Raw genomic sequence first — 25,355 nt, 5'->3', positions numbered from 1 at the left:
CGCCGGTCGACGACTCCTATCGCTATTCCGAATTTATGAAAGATTCCCAGAATGCCAATCTCTGTTGAAGATCAACAATTGCTTAGTTTATCGAGATTTTCCTCGAAAAGTCCATGCAAAGTCTTTTGACGTATTCTCTAAAAAAGTGATAATCACGATTAATAATCAAGGAAGATTTCATCGCTGAAACTCTGGATGAAGATAATCCGATTTCATTCAATTTGTCATGCTAGAAGCTAGATATGTTCGCTCTCGGTGTGAGAGCCCCTTGAGGATCGTGACCGACGATTGAGTTGTATCCAGCGTTTGTTAAGGCCGGCTAGAGTGAAAGAGCGAAAGAGAGAAGGAGAGAAAGAGGGAAAGAGCACGATGAGGAGGAGGAAGAGGAGGAGCAGAAGGAAAAGAGGGACGAGCCGACGAAGGGATGGAAGCGCGACGAGGAGAGAAGATTCCGATCGAGACGTACGAGACGATGCATCATCTACGGTCGGCCGAGGAATCGGACGAGGATGAGGATGGAACGTTTACGTGCGAGAAGGACGCGGAACGTAAATTCACGTGCACACACGAGCGAAGGGACGCGCTCGCGTGTGCGCACACCGGACAAAGAAGCGCTCGTACAGTAAACTCGCACGATCTTCGTGGCGCGTAAAACCGCCTTCGGTCGTGTATACATACAGGCGATATCCATATACGATGCGCGAACATACTAACGTAGAACGCATGCACGCACGCATGCACGGACGAATTCCACCATTGACAATTGTTCCACGAGAATGGAACCGCAGTCCGAGGGGAGAAACAAACTGGAGCTCGAAAAAAAACTTTTGAATATTTTGCATATGAAGCACACGGACGAGTAAAGCGTGAAGAAAATTTTCATGTTTCGTAATGACAAGTGAGAGATTGGGAATAATTTTTATCCGTGCGTTTTATTCGCATCGCGAGATCTTCGAACGGTCGATCGAGAAAACGCGTCGCACCAGTTTTTGAGACAAACACGAAATAAATACGTACCACGCGTCCCGAGAGTAAGATTACGGACGTAGTAGGAGTGGTGGAGAGGTTGCCCGGGGGGCAAGCATCTGGCCGTAATTACTAAATTATCCTTTAACTCCGCCGTCTACTCGGGACCGTGCCGCGATCTTATCCGAGAGGAGAGGGTTGTGCCTAGGTTTACTCAGCCAGGCCGAGTGAAACGATCGCCGTTTATCGTCGGCATTCCCGTGGTGAGAGCAGGACGAAGCCAAGGGCTTTCGAGTAGATAAGGACGGAGAGGCGGAACGCGGTTCGTTTTGTTAGATATCGGTACGTTAAATTCTCTGGTAATCGCTTCCAGCGAGCGTCATCGATGTTAGAACAACTCGTTCGATTATCCGCAAACCGCAGATATTTCAGTTTATCGCGGAACTCGTAATTGCCTGATCGAGCGGTCAGCCGATCCTTTTCGCGGGAAATCCAGGATAGCGTCACATATTTTTCGCACAAAAAGAATTCGTGTGATATCTGCGAATAGTCGCGAACAAAATTTGTAAATTCAAAACGACCTTTAGTTATTATCTCGTTTCTTCAAGTTTTGACGAAATGAAACGCATTCCTTCGCAACGATAGCCGTATCATCGTAAAGAGGTAAGGATGCTGCGGCTATTATTTAGAACAAATATCTGTCTACCATCGAGAAAAACACACGTGCGATCGATCGATCGATCGATCCTGGGTGAGCTCATGGAGCAACCACTCCGAGCAACCACTCCGAGCGACGAGCGTTAGTCTTTTTGCTGCGAGGGCTGGGAGAGGTTAAGCCGAGCAGATAGGTAGGTATTCGCAGTAGGACGATCTCGAAGGTAAGAGGCCAACCGAAGAAGGCACGGAAAGGAACGAAACGGAGCGGAACACGGTGGAGAAGAGGGCTGAGGAGAGGGCAGCGAGCTGTCCAGGTCGATGATGCATGGTACCAACGACTTGGTCGTGCTACTCCGCTGTGAACTTCATCTTTGATACCGCTCTGCTCGCCTATCCTTTATCTTCTAACACTGTAATATTCTCACACAGGATCCTCAATTTTCTTTCACCGCGATAGAACATTTAAACTCCACATATTGTCTAGATTACAGTTAAGTGATTCGCATCTAGCAACTTAAAACATTTTAATATTAATTGAGGAGGGGGAGGATTTTCCGAAATACACCGTTGAAATTATTGCCATCCTGTCCTATACGACATTTAAGATAATCATCCTACATTTAGGGACATTTTATCCTTAATTGAAGCCGCCACGCAAAATCGTTCGCCTCTCTTCGCCGTCCTTGGTTTTACTTTTATTTTGTCGTATGCTCCGTCGCGAATCTCGCACCTGCCGCGAAGAAGGATGAAGACATACCGATCGAGAGTTCCCGCTGCGAAACACATTAGTCGTTACTCGGGATACATCAGACGTCCCTCTTATTCCTCGACTAAGCAAGCTCAGTTCTACGCTCATACAAATGCGCACCTCGAAGCGGCATTACCGTTCGTTATCGTCCGCTATCACGTTCGCGAAGCGACGCGTGTCGAAGACTCGCGACAAAACTCGTTTCCGCTCGTTCTCGTTTACGAGCGTTGTTATACGCGGCCGATAATAGAGCCCGCATGTCTTGTTCAAAAAAAATCGTAAAAAAGAACTACACGTACATACAATTGATAAAAAAATTGTAATTTCTTAAGCAATGACGTCATAAAAGCAATATGATTATATAGTTAAACTTTTTATATCAGACTAGCTTCCGAGATTTACGGCAAAGAAGTGAGAAACATTTCATAAAAGTTTCACTAATTTAATATAGTTAGTTTTGGCGGTCTTTATCTACCACGGGAAAGACTGATAGAGCGAAGAAGCCATTTGGAGCATCACCGTGCGCGCGTGCCCCCGACAATGATTTGTTGTCGACGAATCGAAGGTAAGCGGGCCGAATTGCACGAGCAAACGAACACTTGCTTGCCTGCCGTGGATTGGCCAGTAATACGATCACGTTTCACGGTGAGTCGATCGAGCGAAATGCCCGGCGAGCCAATCGACCAATCGATTTTACGAGCACGCGAGAAAATCGAGGGGCGGTTTCAGAGAAGGAACCGCGTGCGCTCCCGGCTATCAATCCACTGCAAACATCACCGCCGAATGAATTCGGCACACCCGATACGATTCTCGATGGCGCCGAGATTCGCGAGGATTTTAAACGCCAAGGCTGTGTGAAATTTCCCGCGAGAGTTCTCTGATAAAACGGGCAGTTCTACTTTCGCCCATGGAAACTGTCGTTTTAGCGCACATCGGCGTAGGTTCGTTGTGAAAGTTCTGAGACTGATACACAAGGAAGGCATTCTCGATCATTTTGACGTCCACTCGAACGTTCGGTAAACGTTCCGGGATATTATCTTTCGTTTGTACGAGAGGTACGTTTGCTTTTTCGATTAAGAGGAATCTCTGCCCATGTGGCACCGTGTTTCTTTGGAGAACGGAAACTCAGGTGCGAAAATAGAACGTGCCCGACATTTGTCAATATAAATAATTACATAACTTTTTTAACATGTGTGTCTTCCCTAAAATTATCCTTCCAATATTCTTTCATATAATTATATAAATAAAACATATAACTTTTTTTTGAAGAAAAATTTTCACAATTTCTTCCACGATGTCATTTCTTTTTCCAAATCACACTAAAGGAATAATTGACAATTATCGAGATGATTTTATCTCTTTAGCTTTTAATTATTAGCCGTGTGTGATATGAAATATTTATGCCTCTCTACGATCTTATTGAGCTGATAAGCTTATCATTTTTATATCTCAAATGTTTCTTGAAATATATTAATAATTATTTCCACGTGTTTTATATATATATATATATATATATATATATATATATATAAAACTGTATAGAGATAAAAGTTCTACGATCGTAATTATGCGCACGTAAAGTCCGCAGTGTATTACATCGCACGTCGTAATTTATGAGCCAATAACACTCAAACCGATTGGCTGTCCCGCAAAAATCGTGACAGCATTTATCGCCGATGTGTTAATTAGTGCATCCACCGTGACTTAATGCATTACGAGAGGTTCCACAGATGAAACCCGTCCACGTCGGATGAGGGCACATGAGTTTTTCGAACGCGACACGCAAGACTCGGTTTGTGTAGAAAGAGGAGCCTGTTGACCGGCGTGGGCGGATCGCGTTTTTAGGTCAAGCCCGAAAGAAGTATCGCTCTTGTACTCATCGGCCGCGCGTGGTTCGTGTCGGAGCACGACGCGTGAAAATCTCTTCGGTGAGGAGATTCGTGGAATGTTCACATGTGTGCGTGCGTGCGCGCGTGTGTGTGTGTATTCTTTGCCGCAGATTCCCATCGCTCAGCCGGACCTCATTGAACGAGTATCAGCTCTCTGAAATAACGGGAGAAGCGTGGGCAGCGCCCCGGTGAACGATCGCTTCAGTTTGCGGGCGATTAGATGCGATTCCCGCACGCGTAGATGCGAACGCAAGGTGAACCCGCGTGTGCACGCGGCTACGCAATAATTCGCGCGCGCAACGCACGTGGCGTGATCGCCCGCGTGGCGTAACCGGTGCGCCTGCTCCGGCGCGCGTTCCCTGATTTACGAGCGGCGCGGATTAAGCGCGATCCGCGCCTTTCGACACCGTTCCGCGTTTACTCATCCGCCGCTTTGCATAACTCCCGACGTGCGCTACATAACTCGCTCGTGGGAAGGACACGTATCAGAAAAGCTATCATGATGCCACGCTCTTAATGCGGCTAACGATGTTGTAAGTTTCTCCATTATTGCACGCGACAACTACACCCGTAGGACGATCAAAGCGAATTATGATATATTTGTATTAATTTAACGATAAATATGTTATATATTAAGATTATTTCGCATATATCAATCAAGATAGTAGATAACAGTCAAATCAAAGCAAACACGATATTTTTGAATAATATTTATTATAAAATAGTTCAAAAGACTGTTGTTGTTCGAAACTAATTATTGATAATAATAAAATGCAAAGATGTGACATTAATGATAATAGAAGAAAATAGATATAATCATAAATTTTCATGTTGTTGTCTTAGACTCAAAAAAAATTATTCTATGCGTTTCTTTTTTACAACGATAAGCAAAAGATGAATATCAATTAACAAACACAATTATTAATTCTTTCTATTTTTCACTTAATTATTTTAATGAATTGTATATAAGTATTTTTATCCTGGTGAAATATTGCACCGATAAAAAAATCTCAATTGCAATTGAATCATTACTTTTCCGATGTTTTCGCAGCTTTTTATCGAATCTCACAAAAAAATATTCTAAATCTAGCGATATCTCGGTGCTAATCAGGCTGTAAATACGAGTAATTATATCTTCCTCGTCGCTCTATGCGTTCTCCGAGATGTCATTTTCTAATATATACATATTGTTTCGTATTTTATAGCAATCGTTTGACGATTCACGGATCAATAATCTTCGATGCTTCAGTGAATCGAAGATAGTCAAGATGCATCGAGATGGATTCACGCGCCGTAACGAATTAATTGAGAAAGATGATCACGTTTGCTATTTGCTTAATAGTTGTTCGTCGTGATGATACGTTATTTCTCCAACTTTTTTGTGCCAATCGCGATGAATCGGAAGTATCAAATGAAGGAATAGATAATCGTTCCAAAACGTCCAATCAATCAAAAATAAATATATTAATTCGCGTATCGTTTGCAGATTTCACATTATTCGCAAGCGTCTATTGATGCATTTAATATCACGTGGGAAATCATCGCAACGGATCAATCGGAAGGAGTAATTGCCACTTGTCTACTTGATAATTGAGTAAGCGTTGAATTCCTTACGTATTCATTTTCGTCTCTTGTACGAAGGAAATATATTGTATTACGTACAAGTGCATGAACATTAATGAAACCGTTATATCCCAACGTTTTTCTCAACAATTTGCGTCCGCATTGCACTATCGCGACACTGTGTGATTTGCTTTGACGCATCGGATCGAGCAGATCGCGGTGCTCAAGCTAGGAAAGGCCAGACTCAAGAGGAGAGATTGAGTTACCAAGATAATCGGATGCACGCCCATTCGCACGACCACGCATCTCAGTATCTTTTAGGTGCGGTTCACAACGCGAGAGTTGAATTCCTCCTCTCGAGATACCCTCCGTCGATGACCCCGGGTATCGATACCGCAACCCTCTACTAGGGAAGAAGTCTTAAGAAGATCGGCGGCTGTGCTTTGTTTACATCGCCGTCGACGGCCGATCGATCGCCGTGGCACGTCAGCAATAAACTCCGTTGATGAGATGATCGTTAACGATAATCGACGCCGCTACCGAGAAAACGATTGATTTTGATTCACGCGTAAGGAATAGGCGTAAAATTAATTTCAACTCGCACATCGGAGAAGAAATATTACTACTCGATTTTACGTATTAAGACACAGGGGCGTGAAAATCAGATTAAATTACGCTTTCCGAGCAATCTAAAATTTCGATCTGCGACGTTAACATTCCATCGCGGCTTTGATATCTTAAGCCCATTCGATCCTATTTCGATCCGCGAGTGCTCCTCGAAAGATTCCGGGCTATGAATTCGAAGATCTATAGAGATCTTCGCGGTCGAGGCGGCGGTTATGGAACGCGACGGGGGCAGATGGGCTCGGCAGCATACAAAAGCGATAAATCAACGTAATAAGTTGAACCTGGGAGAAACATCGAGTCTATAAAGATGTTAGTTTAGGACACACACGCATTTCCGAGGCGTGCCCCTCGCGGCAACGGGGGACTCCTTCGGTCGCTTAGAAAATCATGAATCGCCTCGATCTCGATTCGAGAGTCCGGTGCACACCCGCGTGGGATCTAATAAAGAGGAAGATATAGCCGGTACTCGTGTTTTCTCTGTATATACAAAAATGTTTTGCTTACTAGTTCTCGTTCGGAGCGACCGTCAAAGCGTGAGATAATAAACACCGATCCACGAGATGTCAGTTGAAGTATGTGCGAATTTGGACACGCACGCGGTCTGTATTACGGCAAATAAATATTTAAAAAATTTACTCAACTGTCAATATATTAGAAAAAAAGCAATTAATAGTGTATAATATGTTTATTATACAAGAAAATGTAAGAATGAATTATTATAAAAAAAAATTTTAATATTTAATTTTATATATATATATATATATATATATATATATATATATGCAACTTTTTTAATTTTGTAATAACATGTAGTCTATGAATTAATAGTTCGCTCTTATTATTGAGGAAACACCGAACATTTTGTGCCTCGACTTCTTGTTCCCCCCACATAAGGATTCGATTTGGATCTTTCGAAGCTTCCTCCTCTTCTTCTGAGAACGAAGGAAGTCGAATGTTGGGGGAAGAACCGAAAGATTAAAGGGCGGAGTTAATGGCTCAATTAGCGCGGTTGGCAGGCAGCAAAACACGGAATGGAACTCGAACGGAAAAACTCACGCGGCGGCTAGGATCTCTCGAATTTCACGCGCGGGAAAACCGGATCGATTTTTTTTAAAAACTTCGAACAAGCGTCTTAGATCAGAGATATAGATAATGTCTCTTCAAATAATCGTTATTCGTCGTTTCAAAATAATGATATCCCAAATATTTTGCTGTTTTTATCGCGCGCGCACAACTTGATAATATAATTAATGTGTCTCAAGGAATATTGCTAAAACCTTCCCAGAGAAACGAATACTATCTGCGCATTAATATATTTGTCATAAAATATTAATGCAGCATTATCCCAAAGATCGGAGAAAAAGTGAAGCGCTAATAAAACGTAAAGCAGGACCGTTTCGCCCGCACATTTTTGCATCCGACGAATAAACGCACTCGACAGTCGAGCGATAACTCGAGACTTTATCGTTCGGGAATATCGCCATTCCAGACGACGCCGATTTTCACCACGAAATTGCTCGGCTACTCGACTTTAGCCGGGTTTATGGTTTTGACGTAGGCGCTGCGCGCGCGCGCGGGCGCGCGCGATGGCAAAGAAAGAAAAGATCAACGCCATTCGTGCGATAGCAATGGCGCGATCCCGCTCGCAGAAAGTCGAGCTTAACGATTCTCGCGCCCAGGCGAATCGATGATAAAATCGAAGAACGACATCCGCGCGCCCGTTGGCGACCGGCATTAAAGCCGAGAGGTTCGGCTTTATGGTTTCCGCGGCGCGGATACCCGGTGCCCGGTGCAACGAAAAAGAAAGTCTAACTGGAAAATCGTGTCCGCCGCCTCTGTCAGCTGTCATTACGCGTCGTTAACTTGACAGTGGACAGAAGTCAACGGCGGCGTGTGGACGGATCTATACGGTCGGACCTATACAGGGATTACGAGTCGGTCGGTGCGTCTCGCGGATAGAGCGGTTATCTTTATGTCGTTTCTAAGAAGATTCTCGCCTTTCCTCTCGCCACCTCCGTGTTTCTCTCCGCGCTTTTCGTTTCACGCTCCGATGACCGCGCGCGTTCGTTCATCTCGCTCTCAGGATCAAGCCCAACCTGCAGCTTTTTTTTCCTCGAAATCTAATTATCCTAGAAAATATCGTTTCTAATGTTTACCTCGTTAAATTTAAATCCTACATAGTCCCTACACAGTAAATTTAAATCCTCGAAGTCCCTCAAACTGCGTAAAATTTCAAACATTTATACCTAAAAAAAGTATCATTTGTGATCCGTATACGATATAAACATACAAATGATAAATACCATTGCATAAATATAAATATATATAAATAAATAATTAAAAGTAAAATAGATATATATCTATAGTCGAAAAATAGAAATGACAGTTCGTTCACGTGCGAATCATCTTACTTCACTAAACCGACATAAAGATATGCGGCCGAGTTCGGATAATCCGGACGGTGTGTTCTACAGGGACAGAGAGACATTCTCGTTAATCTGTCGCTTGTAATCCCGCGCTTTCGCGCGATGGGACAACCTCGACAATCGGATTAAGCTCGCGGAGGGCGAGAGAAACGAACGCCGCATCTTTAGCCGGACGCGACTCTCGATCGGAGGGCGCGGTTTACACACGCGATTTTATACATTTAAACGGTCAGATATTCGAGATGTGTTGCTCCTACGCGCGCACGGGGAATCCTCTCCCGAGCCATTCTATCGGGGGCCCGACTCTCGAAGAAGAGATCCCAGAGTGGTAAATTCTCGAACGCCATAACACCGCCACCGTGCGTTTGTTTGGACAAGGGCATTATGAGATTTTATGCGAGCCACGCGTGCTTCGTCGACTTACAACGTTGTTTATGCACCCAACGGCACACCTCGCGCCTGCCTCTGCCCCCCCCTCCCTCTCCTCCACCACCGTTGCCCCCACTGGAAAGAACAGCCTGCCGAACTCTGTCGGCTCGTTTCCCCCGCGCGATCCACCCCTACTTTCCTGCGTTGCGATACATTTTTCTCGCATTCCCATCTTCCCCTTCAGAGCCCAAAAGACCTCGACGATCTTAATACAAAGTGTAACAGAAATCAGGGCGCGTTGTTATCTCAGAAAGTGCGAATCATGGTTTTCTTAACACTCGACGAAATACCGTGGGAGCCGGTGCGAGTAGTTCGGGCTTTGAAAATATTCGCTCAATAAAATACACAAGTGTAGAGGTGGGGAGGGAGCAGTACTCGAAACTACAACAGAGATCAATATTAAATAACATATATCGTCCAAGCTATCATTTTACTTTAACATTATGCGTTAATTCGTTATTTTCTAAACATACTTCGTACTATTTAAAATAATCTAATTATTACAGTATTATATTACTCCAAATCATTTCAATAAATAACTCATTATGGAATGTGCATACCAAAAAAAATTATTAACAATTATCAATATTATGCATCGTGCAATAGTAAATTATCGTGCGAAGTAAACTATCGATATCGCAGTGATGATTATTTGTCTTCCACGAATTTTTTGTTTCATCACCACTGCATCACACTGTTGATCGAGAGAAAGAAAAGCACATCGGCGATAATGAATATTTATTTAATCGAAATGAGCCGCGAGAACCTTTTGGCGTGCCGCAATCCCAGTGAGAAGGGACACCGACTCGGTTGAAGCAGACAAAACAAACCCGTCTTATCAACGAGTACCATCGCCTAATTGTCTCATTAAAGCGATTAGCCTCTGAGCGAGTCATTCCAGCTGAGAGTATTTTTCTCACGGGTGGCGAGAAATATCATTCGTTACTATACTTCTAATATCTTTCTCCTTTCGCTCATTATTGATTTGAAATTGATTTACATATTATTTATTTCATAACTTGTAGTTGCTTCCAAATTCATCAACCATTCGATTAATCATACAATTTGAGTAAAATAATTAAACTCTACAGTTCACGGGATTTTTTTCATCGTATATATTTATTATTGAGGAGGCAGGAAAAGTGAGCATAAAAATTCTAATCTCCCTACAAGAAATATAAAGAGCAAAAAGAAAATAAAATTGCAACAATATCTTTCAAAAAAAGTTATTTTTTTTTCAATGTTTTAAGTGCAAAATAAATTTTTAGAAGATTATTTGATTAGCGTTCCCAGAGGTCAATGCTACCAAGAGCTAAGGAGTAAATCGAGACAACACGTAGTTCCACTTGTATTTAAAAATTTGCCCTCTCGCATGCGTACACACGTATTCGCGTTTTGCTGCAGGGATTCGCCGCAGCGAGAGGGTTGTATGCGAGCATGCGGTACGCTATCGCGACGTATCGTATCGTATCGTACCTGGGTATCGTGTGTCTCCTGCGGGCCGAGGCTCCTGGCACAAAACGTGGGCAGTGGCGTTATGAATGCGTGGAATTTATCAATGGACGGCGCGCCAATGATAAATAGCACGTGCAGTGTGCGTATCCGCGACGGTCGGCACCGGTGGCTCTCTATTCGCGCGAAAGAGGCGCGGAAGGAAAGAGGCGAGGAACGCGCATGGCCTCCCGAAGCCGCGTGGAAGGGAATGTCTTCCTTCGACGAGTTTCCTACCGTCTGCATCGCGACTCCGCGCGCTGACAAATCGCTCCCTCGTTTTTACGCACATCCGTACATCGCCGCGCAGCCGGCGGCGTATACTCGAGATCGCGTATGCTCGTCCGGTCGGTGTTTACGCCATGATACGAGTACCGAGAAATCATTCGAGGGTTAATGGGCAGATAGAAGGAAGCGGAGATTTCGATACTACCGTACTATTCCTAACGAAGCACACGCTCACCTCTTTTTATCGGTAATTTTTTTCGATACTGCGAAAGGTGAAATCTCGCGCGAGAGATATTCGCTAGATAAGCGAAGAAGGAGGTATATTTATTTCGTGACGCGCGCGCGAATCGCGTCGTTCCATCCGCCCGTTCGCATCGGAATGAAATCCAAACGAACGGGTATGCAAAAGTAATGTTTCGCGCGACAAGCGGAACGAGAGAGGTGTCGCGACAACACTTTGCGCGCCTCGACGAACGTATTTTCGATAAGCCGAAAGTACATCGCGCGGATCGCGGTCGCGCCTTATAAGCGCGAGCGAAACGAGTCCGGTCTGGATCGCGGGCGAATTAAGGAGGGAGCCCGCGGGAAACGATGTATCCGCGCATTCGTATTCCAACCACGGCGAAACGTATTTCGATGAAACGAAGTTTAAAGGATTCGCGACGAATTAAAAGGCGCGTCTCGCCGCGCCGTCCCGCCACGAGGAATTTCGCGCCGATAAAGCGCACGTAAGTAAAAGGACTCGCGATATTTTATGCGCGCGTGATCCGATCTGGACGGTTCCTCGTCGGCGATGCCCACGAGAAAGTCCGGAGAATACCAGCATCTGTCTGGTAGCATCTCGTTTGTTTTCCACGACGCCGGACAACAGCCCGCATCTTCTCGCCGCGCGATTCCCTTTCGTTCCCGCGCGACGGCCCACGCGATGAAGAGATTCATAAACGGGACGCGAGGCGATCCTGTTGCATTGTTTGTGTCCCGTTTCGCGACAAAACGAGATCCTCCTCCCACGATCGGTGCGTGGGGTCAGCGGTGATGCTTCGGTCGCGATTACGATAAAAACTTACGATAAGGACCGTCTTCCACGCTCCTCGACGCTCGAATTCGCTCGGTAGGTTTTTCGATTTCGATTCCGAGGTATCATCGTATACATGTATCGGCGTCAAAGTCGGAATCGAGTTTGTCCTCCCGAAAACACCATCTTGTTCATTTCGCAATGCATTAACTAACAGAGCTGAGCGTTTACCGTGTCGAAACGTCAGACGTGGCTCGTCAGCGAAGACGCGCGATGACGCCGACGTAGAACCGACGATATCGTTCGCTGTGACGGGGCGAAACGCCGAAGGCAAAAATACACGGCGTGTCTTGCGTCCTCGTAAAGAGACGAAAATATCTGTTCAAGACAGCGAGGAGAAGGCAGAGACGGGACACGGCGCCCGGCGTGTACCATACACTTTACATCCGCCATCGTTTCTCCGTCCTTTCTCGTTCCCAAGAAGCACCACGGAAGTTTCGATAGCCTCGCGAACGGTCTATGCGCGATGGAAACAAGATCGAGAGAATAGAATATCGTAAAATGAAAATTGATGGCGCGTATTCGAACTTGTTATGAGTACTACGAGAAGTAATATCAATATGTCAACGAGCAATGTATAAAATAATAATAATAATAATAAGATATATTCAATTAAAAATCATGATAATATGATCGATCCGTGAGAGATTCTACGAAGTGAAACAATCTCTAATTGAAAAATTATTCGATGTATCGAAATCTTCATCTCGTCGCTTTAACACATCCGGTTTATGCGTCAAGCAATGAACCATGTAATAGCCGTAAGATTTGATTGCGTCGCTCTATGATCGAGAGGTACGCTCTAGGTACGCTCTAGGTACGCTTTTCAACATCTGTGAAAAATTGCAGTACAAGCGTACAGCGATTAAGTAAATTATAAGGTACGAAATGGCAATATATCCAACGATATTAGTAATTCAGTTTCTCGTTTTTTGCACGTTCCTTTTTTTTTTTTTTTTTGACAAATCAACAGTCATATATATCTCTCATTATAGATTTTCATATCTCTTATTATAGATATGAAAATAATGCGAAAAGAAAGAAATTTCGTCCTTTCGTCCCGACGGAGATATTTTCTAACTTTACAGCTTGTTTACATATAGATTACACATTACAGATAAACACATCGATCATGCGTCGACGGACTTTTCACCGTAGCTCGATGTATACGATGTATACGCGCATGCTCGCTCTAGCACGCACGCACATGCGTGCGCTACTTGTCCGATCTGTCACACAACTCGGGGGGTGGCTTTACGACGTTTTACAACACCGTGCTCGCTGTAAAACCGCAAATCCTCGAGAAAAGACCGACGCGCATCTTCCTCGTCGTGAATTAGATACGCGTGGCACGATTTTCTCCGGCGAGTGTTCTCTTCCTTTTTCCCGGCCTCGTCCTGAACTTTTCTTCATTTCTTTAGATTTTCATCCTTTACACTGATTCACGTCAGCATCACCATTTGTTTGGCCGTGCGTGCGCTTACGGCGACCGCGACGAAGCCGACGCGATTCGCTCTTCGGCCTCCTACTGCGAGCTTTAAGATCGTGGCACGAATAAAGAAAGCGAATGAACAAAGGACGAGGCGAGACCCGATAATCGGCGCGTGTACCCTTGTGAGAACCGCGAAATTGGTATCGCTAAATTTTCTCTTTTGTTCTTTAATTCTAGATTCTTTAACACATTTAAAAAACGCAGACATAATCAACATATTTAGTCTTGAGATTTACAGCAACAATAAATAAATAAAACAAATGTAGAAAAAAATCGCACGTATATATTTAACGGATTAAGATAATTAGGATTTTAACGATTAATTAAGATGATAACGTATTTTAATTTCTCTTTGATCTTTTCCAATTCTAAAAACATACATACGTATATCCTCAAAATCAAAATTTTCTAATTTTCATTTGTGCCTTATTATACATGTGACAATTTCAATGATGACAGTAATATTAAGCGAATATTTATTTACACAATGCACGTGAGTTTGCAAATATCATGTGTCGGCATGTGTCGGCCTGTGCGTGTCCACACATGACATTTATACATCCTTCACTTTATTATACGCAGATTTAGGTAATTCTTACATAAGTCAAGCGTGATTCTGCACGAATAATAATCAGTACAATTATGTAGATCGATATTCTATGCGCAATCACACGCGATTCCGCGTCTCCCAATAAAATTGTCAACCGACAAGAATTTATTAGTCGCTCGAGTTCTACTACCTGTTCCTGCGTATCGATACGATATTACGGATGATCGAGAGGGTGGCAACTGTTGCAATTAAATGCTTAATTGGACCGACATACTGGAGCTTCGGTGATTGCCGTTCCGGAACACCTGCTACGGTTGCTGGCTGATTTAATGCCATGGAAGAATCAACGCCGAGTTTTACAACGCTCTTAATGCATCTGTTTTTTTTTTCCTCTCTCCCCCTGTCCCCGCGATTTAAATATTCATGTCGCCCGAGATTAAACGACTAATTTTTTGCATAATTGTCACTTTAATTGTGCATTATTAATTGATCATCGAGTTGGCAAAGTGTATCGCCGATTAATCACATTGGTGATATTAACATCGAATATAGAGCACGCGTATTGAAATCGCAGAAACATTATCATAACAAATATACATTACGAGTGACTTTTTTGTTATCTGTTGTCTCATTCTTGAACTGAAAGTTCCAGAAAGATATTCCATATTCCTCGGGGATATCATGGTATCCTCAAGATCAAGAATAACAGCGTGGCCTTTATTAGCCTTTCGTCGGGGCACCGCAATTCCATGGTGAAAATGAAGCGCTGAAAGGAGGAAACCGCGGCTTTGTTCGGTCCGCATCGAAGCGTCTAATTATTGCGTCGCTTTGCCGCACCACTCCGTTTCCACGTTCGAGAGTGCCTAGTCTCGGCGAGAGTCGGAGGAGGTAATCTCGTTGCGTGCAATCGCGTGTCGTGTTCGCGGAACGTGAAAACGTGCGAGGAGGCTTTAATTAACTCGATTAAGATGTTAAGCGGCTATTCTGTCGGTAAGGCGATTCTCCGCCGAGCCCCTTTCGCCTTCGTATTCGATTCGAGACTCGGAGCGTCGCATGCTTTCCGATCGGCGCCGATTCTCACGTCGAGGACTTCCTCCCATTAACGCTTCTCGTTTAACGCTCGCGACACGCAACAACGCGATCGTAGAACATCGTTTATGCAAATACGAGTAAAATCGTTGCTCGCGCTGTTTTTATTAGACGCAATCGTGTTACGCAAAATATAACGTGATCAGTTGGCGTCGGTGTGCCTCGTACTCTCGCATGTACAAATTATAGGTGATTACGCATTAATCAATGTCTTTTCGCTCGTATAGAGCATAGAGAGAGATTGCGAGTGAACTAATTATTAACGAACTTCGATCGAAATTCCGCGAACTAATATTACGGTCTGCCCCTTACGAAAGGGTTATGTATAATAACATGCAAAGTCTTAAACCTTAATTCTAATCCTTTACGATATACGTCAAGTTGAAAACTTGTATGCGCTCAATGACTATATTGCGATCGCAGTGATCAGTATCTCGATCCATATCTAATGACTCTGAATTCTACTTAAATATAAATAAGAACAACACGAGGGTAACTCTGAAGAGTAATTCTAAGTAACAAACTTGTTTTCATAAAATATTGATGAAATACATGGATTAATCCGAATTTATAATAAATCTGTTAAACTGAAAATTTTCAAAGATATCAGGATTTTTCTTAAACGTTCTTTTTTTAAATATTTCCTAAAATAATGCTGTAATTCAATAGCAATTGACTAATATTTTCCTTTGTATTTTGACACTTGTCAACTCGAAGCACGTCACATATGGATTATTCAAAACAAATGAAAATGAAAACTCACGGGTGATGGGGCGGTGGATGGAAAGCCGCGGCCGCGGCCGCAGCCGCTGCGGCCGCCGCCGCGTGATGCTCCCAAGCGGCCGGATGCGGCGGCGGTGGTGGCCCGTGATGCGTGTGAAATGACGGCGGGGGTGCCGAATGGGGATGCGGGTGGAAAGCTGCGTGGAAGGCCGAGTGCGAGTGATGCGGCGGTGGCGGCGGCTGCAGCAACGAGAATGTCTCTTGATGATAAGCGACCTCCTTCTCCGGCATCTTGCCGGCGGCCGCTGTCGTTGCGGCGGCTGCTGCTGCTGTTGCTGCTGCCAAAGCCAGCTGTCGCGCCAGAAAATCGCCGCCCGTCCCTTCCAGGATCAAGGCAGATCGGTCGTCGTCTTGGCACCCTGCTTGCGGCACCGATGATACAAACGACGGGCAACAATGGCGGACATAGTCCGTTCTCAAAGAGGCCGTCCACTTATCTTTGAAGAGAGACTCGGTGATGAATGTGTCACCGTAATTGCTCCTCACTTGTCTCTGGCCGAAAAGATCGAGATAGGTATACGGTATCTCGTGAGACACACTTCTTAGACTTTCCACGTCTACATCCTCATCGTCGGAGTTTGAATAGTGCTGTGTTCCATCGACAAGCCCGTCGGTATTTCCGGAGGAACCAATTCTGTTGAAATTTTCAATGACACTTGCACATTGCTCGTGTGGTCACGTCTCTAAGGTTCCTTCCGACCTTCGAAAGAATTTCTTAGAATCGCTTTCGATTTTAGACTTCGGTACTTGATATCAAACGGTGTTCACCGATGAATCCAAATTATCTAAGCCTCACAGCTTTGCTACCGATACGAAACTCCTTTCACTGGCAGCCGAACGACGATGACTCACTGTTCGTTAATCCACGCGGGCCAGTTTCTATTTGATCGAGTAGCAACGTATACCACGACGGAATCACGACGTGTATTAACATCGCATGAACGATCTCGTTGTTGAACAGACAGATTCAATAAGGTGATGTCAATCAATCAGCATCATATCCGACGACTCTCACTGGTCGCGCGAATCGGGAGCACGTTCACCACGATCAAACTGTTTCTGACGATGCGTCAGACGTCCTCACGATCGCCTTCCTGATCGTCATCCTCGACGAACGGACGCGTTAGAGCACCGTGCTAATCACTACCTGCTGATCGGCAAACACGCACGACACTTGATTTTATTCCTTGAATTGAAGCACTCTGATATTAAATTTCACTGTTCTGTGTGTCCGGAACGCAGATAATTATCCCCTTCGTCTGGTGACACAACAGGTCATGTCCCCGACGGCGCGCGAGTGACGAGGCTGTCTGCTTTGGGAAAGGCGTGAGTTGAAACGTGCATGCGGGCTCTGTCACGGTACTTGTGCTTTGGCGGGTATGGCGGTACTGAAACTCTTCCACTACCACCACTACCACCACCATCACAGCCATCAAGAGGGAGCATGGTCAAGAAGGAGAGAGGCCGGGCGTGTGGCAGTGGCTATAGCGTGTTCTAGGTGTGCGACAGAGAGGCTGCAAAGACTCGAAGAGGAAAATTTGATGTAAGAAAAGAGTGGGGAAAAGAGAACGTGAGAAGAAGAGAGAGAGAGAGAGAGAGAGAGAGAGAGAGAGAGAGAGCGAGAGAGTGAAAAAGTTACGAGAAAGAGGTACGACGTTGTGGGACGATGCGGGAGAGAAAGAGAGGCGGTTCAATCGGGAATGGTGGGAAGAATCATGAGGAGAGAGGGAGCTTGTGGGATGAAAGTTAAAGGGAGACGACTGGTACAGCAATGGCGGAACGAGGAGAGAGAACGCGTGTCAGCTCGACAACTCAACTAGCACCAGCCGTCCCTGACTCCCACCCTCAGCCCTTTCCGATCTTTCGTCTCGTTCTCGCGGCTACGAAGGGAAGCGCGTGGGTGTATCGGAGAAAGACGAGTCATTCTCTCTCTTTTTTTTTTTTCTTTCCTTCTCGCTCTTTCTCGTATGCGCTTTTAGATGGAAGAGGGCACCGAAAATTATCGTGCAGCAGTTAGCGAGATTGCACTTCAACTATAAAATTATTTGCGGATATTACATGCGTGATATTATACTGAAATAAACTATGTTGATGTTAATACGGCGTTAAGGCTTCAGAAAAATCGTATTTTAAAAATCTATATAATCTCATATTAGATAAAATTAAATTCCACATTTTTTTATAAATTAGTACTTTTCTTTAAATTTAAATATTAGTCGTTTCTAAATATTAGTCGTTTTTTATTATTTCTATTATCTCGTTTACCTTTGTTAGTCTATAGCAATCGATATTGATTTTGATTTTCTGGAAAAAGATTATTTTATAAATGTAATATGTATTCGAAGAATTATCCTATCTATGATTTGCTATAATTATTTATATATTAAAATTTGATTTTCTATAATTATTTATATATTAATTATTTATATATTAAAATATAATTATTTATATATTAAAATTTGATTTTTGACTGAGAATTCTCTCTTTTCATTGTGGAAAATTTGTCGAAATATTACAGATGCGTCATCAGTGCATGCGAAACATATGCGTTTGACGCAACTCACCAAAGTGTTCGGCTTCCGGACCCTGCCTGAATTTTCACCATATGCCTGGTATCAAGTATTTCCTATTTCTTGTTAGTCATCCTTGCTTTAGAATGCCTGCGCAGATTTCTCGAAGTTACAAGTTTGAGAAAAAAATCTGGTCACCCGGCGGCAAGGATTCCAAAGATTTCGTCCGCCTATCGTATCTTTCTTCACGTTTTCGATCCTTCGGTTCTGTGTTCTCGTGCAGCACGTGTGAGACAAACCGAGAATCTTGTGCGAGGGTGCGGCATCTCATCAACTCTTATAACAACCTACTTTTTCCCGAGATTAATGAGTATACACCTCGAAAAACCGTTTATTACTCTATCTGTCTTCATTACGACGTCAAAGTTTTTTATACTTAACTTAAAGCAAAGTTTCTTAGAAGTAGCACATAAAATTTTAGTAAGTGAGGTTTTCTTTCTCGAATGTCGTCAAATTTTATAAATCTCTTCTGATAGTGTTAATTAAATAGCTCCAAAGTGGTGTTATTTAATAACTACGAGATTCTTGGAAATAATCAAGTGCACAAATAAAAAGAAAATCACAAAATAATTAATAAATGTGATAATTGCTTTTAATAATTATAATTATTTGTAAATCGATTTCGTAAATTCGTATATGTATTCCTGAAAATGAAGATGATCATGTCAACCTTGAATGGGATTCCATTATGATGAGTGCCCCGATAATCACTACTGGTAGAGGGATGAAGTGCATAGAACATCATTAACTAGCCGTCGACTCGTGGTCCTCTTCAACATCGTTTGTCCTCCCGCTCTCCGCCACGTCCATGTAATTCTCTGGCGTGGATCCTCCTCATCAGCCTCGAGCTGCGTTACGTTCGCGTTTGCCGACAAACACCCGTGACTACTCATTATTTTGTTGACTTTGCTGGACCGCCGTCACTCCCTTGGCAATGAGAAGGAGGCGAGATTCCGTTCCGCGAGACCTAATTATCGTCAAACAACCGGCCAATCTACCGTAAGCTTTTATATATCGACTTAGGCTTACTCGTATTTGCAAATCAGCGTCGCTTTAATCATTTTGCTCCTCGACATTGTTAATGATTCATCATCCTCTATAACGGGCATTGACACAGGGCGCGATTTGTCATTTCTCCCGTATAATCTCTTGAATTATTAGAACGATATTGTCTCTAAAAATTCTTTTTCACAAAACACAATTCGCAGAAGCGAATAAATGTTTGTTATTCTGAATCGCAATCATTTGTCTTTGAAGAAAATATAAAAATTAGGAAATACTGTCTAATGATTGTGCGACTGTTTATCCGCCGCGAACATACACCTTAGGATATCGCACGACAAGCGTGACTTCCTGTCTTCTCCCCGACCGTGTCTGATCGATACGTTTTGTCGACTTTTTGAATCGGCGTCAGCCAACGTCGCTAGCTATTTAGATGGTGGCAAAGAGAACGGACAAGAAATAGAATTGTCAAGCCGAGAACGCTTTGTACGGCCGGTCTGGAGTGAATGGACCGTGCGGTCGTTAAAATCGACAGAGTGCCGATATGCGAGTGCGGCTACGTCCAATCGATCCGTCTTACAGGACTGCTCCTGAGAGAACATGGCAAAAAGCGGTTACCTCGCTTCATGGTAGTCGTGTTATCCAGTGTAAACAAAAAGGGACGCGTGTACATGGATTATGTGAGTACAGCCGAGCCGGCAACAACGCTGCGCTCGTTATGATCAGAGCACATAAGAGGATCTCTTTCCATTTCATCCTGCCTTGGATCTTCTTTCGCGCGCGAGAGGAGGGGAGCGACTTTCAGCTCTTTGCTTTGATTTTCATCCGTTTGCACCTTGCCTTAAATATTATCAACAGCGTTATACATATATTATTAATCTATGTTCATATTCCAAAATCATTTATACCGTTCAAAATCATTTATACCGTTCAAAAATATTCACAAGAGATGAAGATCTTGTGAGTGAGATCATAAAGATTAATGATTGTTTCAACACTTGACCACAGAAAGCTTTCCGGTTATGGTAAATGCTAAGGGAAAATGGAATAACAAAATAAAGTAATGGTATCTCATGGCTTTCAGTCTCGTTATTCGCATCTCTATTCGCTCAGAAGGAGTCTTAGCAGTAAGATGTTGGGTGACTGTAGAAAGGGAAGACTTGGAACCCTTTAGAGAGAAAGCCCCCATATGGTAGTGGGAGAGTGGGCCGAGCCAATGATGGGACTGTTTATGGGGGACCTCATCGGGTACCTGTTGGTCAGGTGTACCCCACTCTCGCTGCATCTTTTCTCTCATTCTTTCTTCTCTCTCTTCCGTCGACGTTTCCAATCTCCTTCCTCTCACCGATGTTCCGTCTCGCTTATCACAACTGTGAGCACTGTAACTTCGTACAGATTATTCTCCATGATCATTATTGATCTTTCGACACTCTATCGTTCCAAAGTATTTTTTTCAAATATCAAAGTTTATAATATTTAGTTTTCTTCTGATTCGTATAATTTATTCCTTATTCGTATAATTTTTATCTTTGGATAAGCATCCAGTATCTTCCGATATTTCTGTCTTCACGAGTTTAGTTTTATCAATATTCATTCACGTAATATAAAGATTGAATTATTATAATCATTTGTATGACAAAGTATGGTGGGACATCAAAATATTAAATGATAAAAGATAACGAGGAATATCGAATATCATGTTCGTTCTGTTATTCAATCAAAGATTGTTCGAAAGTTGGGATTTGCCAGAGTCGCACGTAAGGAAAATGGAATGCGTTCCCCACGCGTGCCTTCGGTCTGACTTAACGACAGAAGGCGAGGGCAAGGTAAAGAAGTGGCGGCTTTTACGCGGGAAACGTAACACGAGCGGCCAGGAGGCTGCGATTCGTGACTTCCCAGAAAGAGCCGATGGAGCCCGTTGCCTCGCAGGCCCGTTTCCGAGCCCCCCGTGGTTCTAGCTCATTAACCAGCACCCACCCTCCATCCCTTCCTACCTCATCATCCTCTTCTGCACGTCGTGGCGTGACGGCTGGTCTCACGAACGACGTGCGTACAACGTGTGTGTGTGTGTGTGTGTGTGTGTGTGTGTGTGTGTGTGTGTGTGTGTGTGTGTGTCTGTATGCACTCATCAGGTAAGAAAGAAGCCGCCTGTGCCGACACGCGGGGCGCTAGGCGTTGGGTCAGTTAGTTATCGGGGACGAGAGATGGTTACGGATAGAAGAAGACAGCGAGATTTCGTAGCGAACGTATAGTGCGATGTTCTAAGAGAAAGAAGGATGGCTAGAAAGGCCGATTCATAGGTAGGGGTTGCAGAGGGGGAGGGAGGAGCCTTTCTCGTTCCCTCGACGCCCCCAGCCAACGAGTGATCCTCTCGTCGCTTCAAACCGGTGTGCGTCCGTCTGACGAGATAATTTGTTCCTCGTTTCCTGGGATTCCGTGAGCTGGAGGACTCGATACACAACGGAGGTAGAGCGCGGCAGCGGCACGACGCGGCGGTGGGGCCCCAAAAGGGTCCCCACGAAACGAGCCGTCGATGTACGTGCGCGGTCGGTCGCAAGGCGGCGGCGCCTCTTTATTATTACAGGGCCTCGCCGACACTTGGGCGTGGGAAAAACGACAGGAACATTCTCTTGCCGTTTCAACCACTGTCAAGATTGGGATACTCAGTTGTCAAATGAAGTAACTATGTGCTGAACATGACGTCTTCCACGCGCTACGAGCAACTTGGCAATATTCAATGATGATTAAAGCCGATCAAGTACGGAGCAATGGTATTTATAATAATGAAACTTCTTTGCTTTTACATAAAATTAAAATAAAAAATCTAAAATATTTTATTAAAAAAATAATTTAATGCGATTACTAAAAAAATCAAATCTTTCGATTATCACGAATTAGATAGAGGATGAACAGAGGACCTCAAAGAAAGGAGCAAAAGACGAATCTCAAAAGGATCAGAGTAGAGGTGGTGTAAAGCAGACAAGCAGGTTGGTCTGTTCGCCACCCGGGGGCGCCCCAAGGTGGCCGATGCTCGCACGCCAGAGTCAAGTAGAGGATGAAGCGAATGGATCTTCATTAGAAGAACGAAGAGATGAAGAGAACCGAAGAGTCTGGAAGAAACATGGTGGCCTCGCCCCACGCGAAGACCTCCCGAAGATAAAGTTCGAGAACCACATTTGCTCTTCTCGACAAGATTGCCGTCGTCTTTAATACAAATTTTTGCATACTTTAAAAAATTTTGTAAACACAAACGCAAGTTTTATTAAGTGGAGCGTTAAATAATTTTCGATATTTACAATAATACATTAATTTTAATCTTCATCTTTATAAATTATGATTTTAAATTATAATTATTTTCCTATTTTTGTTTTGACATTCGGAAACTAAGGACTAAGAAATATATAATATATAGAGATAAATATAAAATCGAAGAATCCTCGATTATAACTTAAATAGGAAAACATCAAATTTGATATACGAAAAATTACTGGACTTATCCTGGCTGATACGGATTATCCCTTTTTAAAGATTGAAAAAAATATGCACCTGTCTTTTACTTTTATATTCTTTCTATGGTCGTATCGGCATCTTTGTAGAGATACCAATGCCTCTGGCGTCATCGAGGTCCTATTTACGTCTTCCTTCAGACCTCTCTAACCACAAGCCTAATCTCATCTTTATTTTACCTTCATCTGATGTCTTTCTTATGTTAACTCACTCCCAAGGCGACGCTCGCGACACAACTAATTGTGACGTTCCTTGTACGGCCCCAAAATTACCATGAATTACGTTCTATGGGCAAAAATTATTAATACTTCGCCCAATAGATATCTTTATTCGACATTCGGTACTCGTTGTCTATCTTTAATCTTCCCGCTTAGATCCGAAGACTCTGAAAGGTAAATCACCCTGTGCCAGGGGAAAAGAAGCGACAGATTACGCAATTATCCACTTCTCGCAAGCGTGACTTGTCCTTGGTTGATCACCAGTGTCGCATAAATATCAGGTATTACGAGGTTGTCACGCGTCGAAATTCGAACCGACGCATTTTGCCGCTGCAGGCTGTTCCTCACGGACGGGAGGGGAAAAATAGAAGGGGGAGGCAGCGTGGAAGAGACCTTAATCTCGTGGTGAACGGGCGTAGGGCCCCTCAGCCGAGCCCCCACCGTGTGCGTATGTCCTCTAATCATGGTTGGGAAGGCCGCCGCGGCTCAGGATAGAGACGTTCCACGGCCTAATTGCTATATATATGCCAAAAGGGGTTGGGGGGAGGGCCCGGTCGGTCTCGGTCGGTTATGCCGAGACCCACGGTGTTATTAAACCCTCGGGGTCCCTCGCTCCACCTCCGTCACGGGGAAACGTTCGGTGGGGCCGTCAGCGGACCCGAATATCCGGCATGCTCGAAAAACTCAACGCGCCGTGAATCGAAGTAGCCGTGCGAGCAATGAAATTCGCTTTGAGTTAACGCCGAATAATTACTGCATCATGATTTACAAAATCGAGCGGTTCGGCGAACTTACTTCCGTAATCAGGATGCCAGCAGTCTCTGGCCCTGCAAAATAATAATAATATATAATATAATTTTAAATTCTTAACATCGGCTAAATTCTTAATCAAATAAGACGAGAATTGTAGCCATGCACATAAACATGTCAACTCGAATATATCGTTATTAATATATTCATTCCTATCCATTGATCTTCCTATTATTTTACATTGATTATGAAGCCGTATGACATATGTAACTACGGAATCGAATTCTTTACTGTCTGTAACGGATATTGGTTGACGCCAAACAGCTAGAAAGCCATAACAATTTTTTCCAGTAAACTAAGATAACTAATGGCCTTTAGTATATAGCACTATCTTTCCCCTTCTATTCCTTTTTTTTTTCTTTCTTTCTCTCCTCTTTCTCTCTCCTTTTCTAGCAGATACTACGCGTGCGTAACAGGTTTCGAGACGGACTCTTGGCTCGTACCCGAAGAAGTGTCGCGCGTCGAGGAAAGTCGGTAATAAACTTATAATGGGTCTACCAGCCAGATTTACAGCCCCATTTACCAAGTTCCTCTCGTCTCTCTCATTGGCTTGGACCGCGTTCCTGACTCTTGTTCCATGTTTGTCTCTTTTTTTTTTCCTTTTCCCGAATGTATAGAAACGCCGGCAACGTCAAGAGAACGAAAGAGAGACTGCCGAAGAGAAAAGAGCCGCGCCGAAAAATCGACGGGGGGGCGTCGACCCGCTCCATTTTCATATCCCGTACGCGGTTTCGTGCACAAAAAGCGATAAATTACGGCACTAACGTACGCTTTTCAGAACATTCTCTGAATTCTCTGGATATTCCAGAGCACTATCTGTACCAAATTAAAGTCGCAGAGAAACCGCTGTTGCTTTCGCCTATCTGCTTGGCTGATCTGTACAGTGGAAGTTGAGATATATTCACACGCGAAGAAGAGAGAGAGAGAGAGAGAGAGAGAGAGAGAGAGAGAGAGAGAGAAAGACAGCTCTATTTTTTTCTTGTGTCTCATGCGTCTCTGTGAGAGAGAAAAAGAAAATACCGAGGCGTTGGCAAAGGGCTCGAAATGGACAGGAACGACCGAGAGCGAGAACTTACCACCGAGGTGTCGAGAGTTAGTAGCTTGCTCCCAAGTAAGATTTCGAGATAAAATCGCTTACGAATTAGCGAGGAGCTGAAGTCTCTCCGAGAAACCTTTCGTGAAATTCACGCTCCGTTTGATCGGGGTGCATGAAATTTTAAACGACAAATTTACGA

At 43.8% G+C, this 25,355-nt stretch overlaps 1 protein-coding gene across 1 annotated transcript in view; it reads right to left on the bottom strand.

Annotated features, from left to right (window-relative positions):
• The window catches only part of ci (transcriptional activator cubitus interruptus), a 77,245-nt gene extending 59,620 nt beyond the window's left edge, over positions 1-17,625 (bottom strand). Inside the window, exon 1 of the mRNA XM_011636116.3 lies at positions 15,994-17,625. Coding sequence (XP_011634418.2) covers positions 15,994-16,244 — 251 coding nt within the window. The 5' untranslated portion in view covers positions 16,245-17,625. The remainder of the gene's footprint in view (positions 1-15,993) is intronic.
• Between the last annotated feature and the right edge of the window lie 7,730 nt (positions 17,626-25,355).

This window comes from Pogonomyrmex barbatus, unplaced genomic scaffold (assembly GCF_055798465.1).
Source record: "Pogonomyrmex barbatus isolate J1 unplaced genomic scaffold, ASM5579846v1 scaffold5, whole genome shotgun sequence".
In the NCBI taxonomy this organism is placed as follows: Eukaryota; Metazoa; Arthropoda; class Insecta; order Hymenoptera; family Formicidae; genus Pogonomyrmex; species Pogonomyrmex barbatus.
The sequence above is the reverse complement of the archived record's forward strand: the minus strand, read 5'-3'. Positions and strand labels throughout refer to the sequence as shown.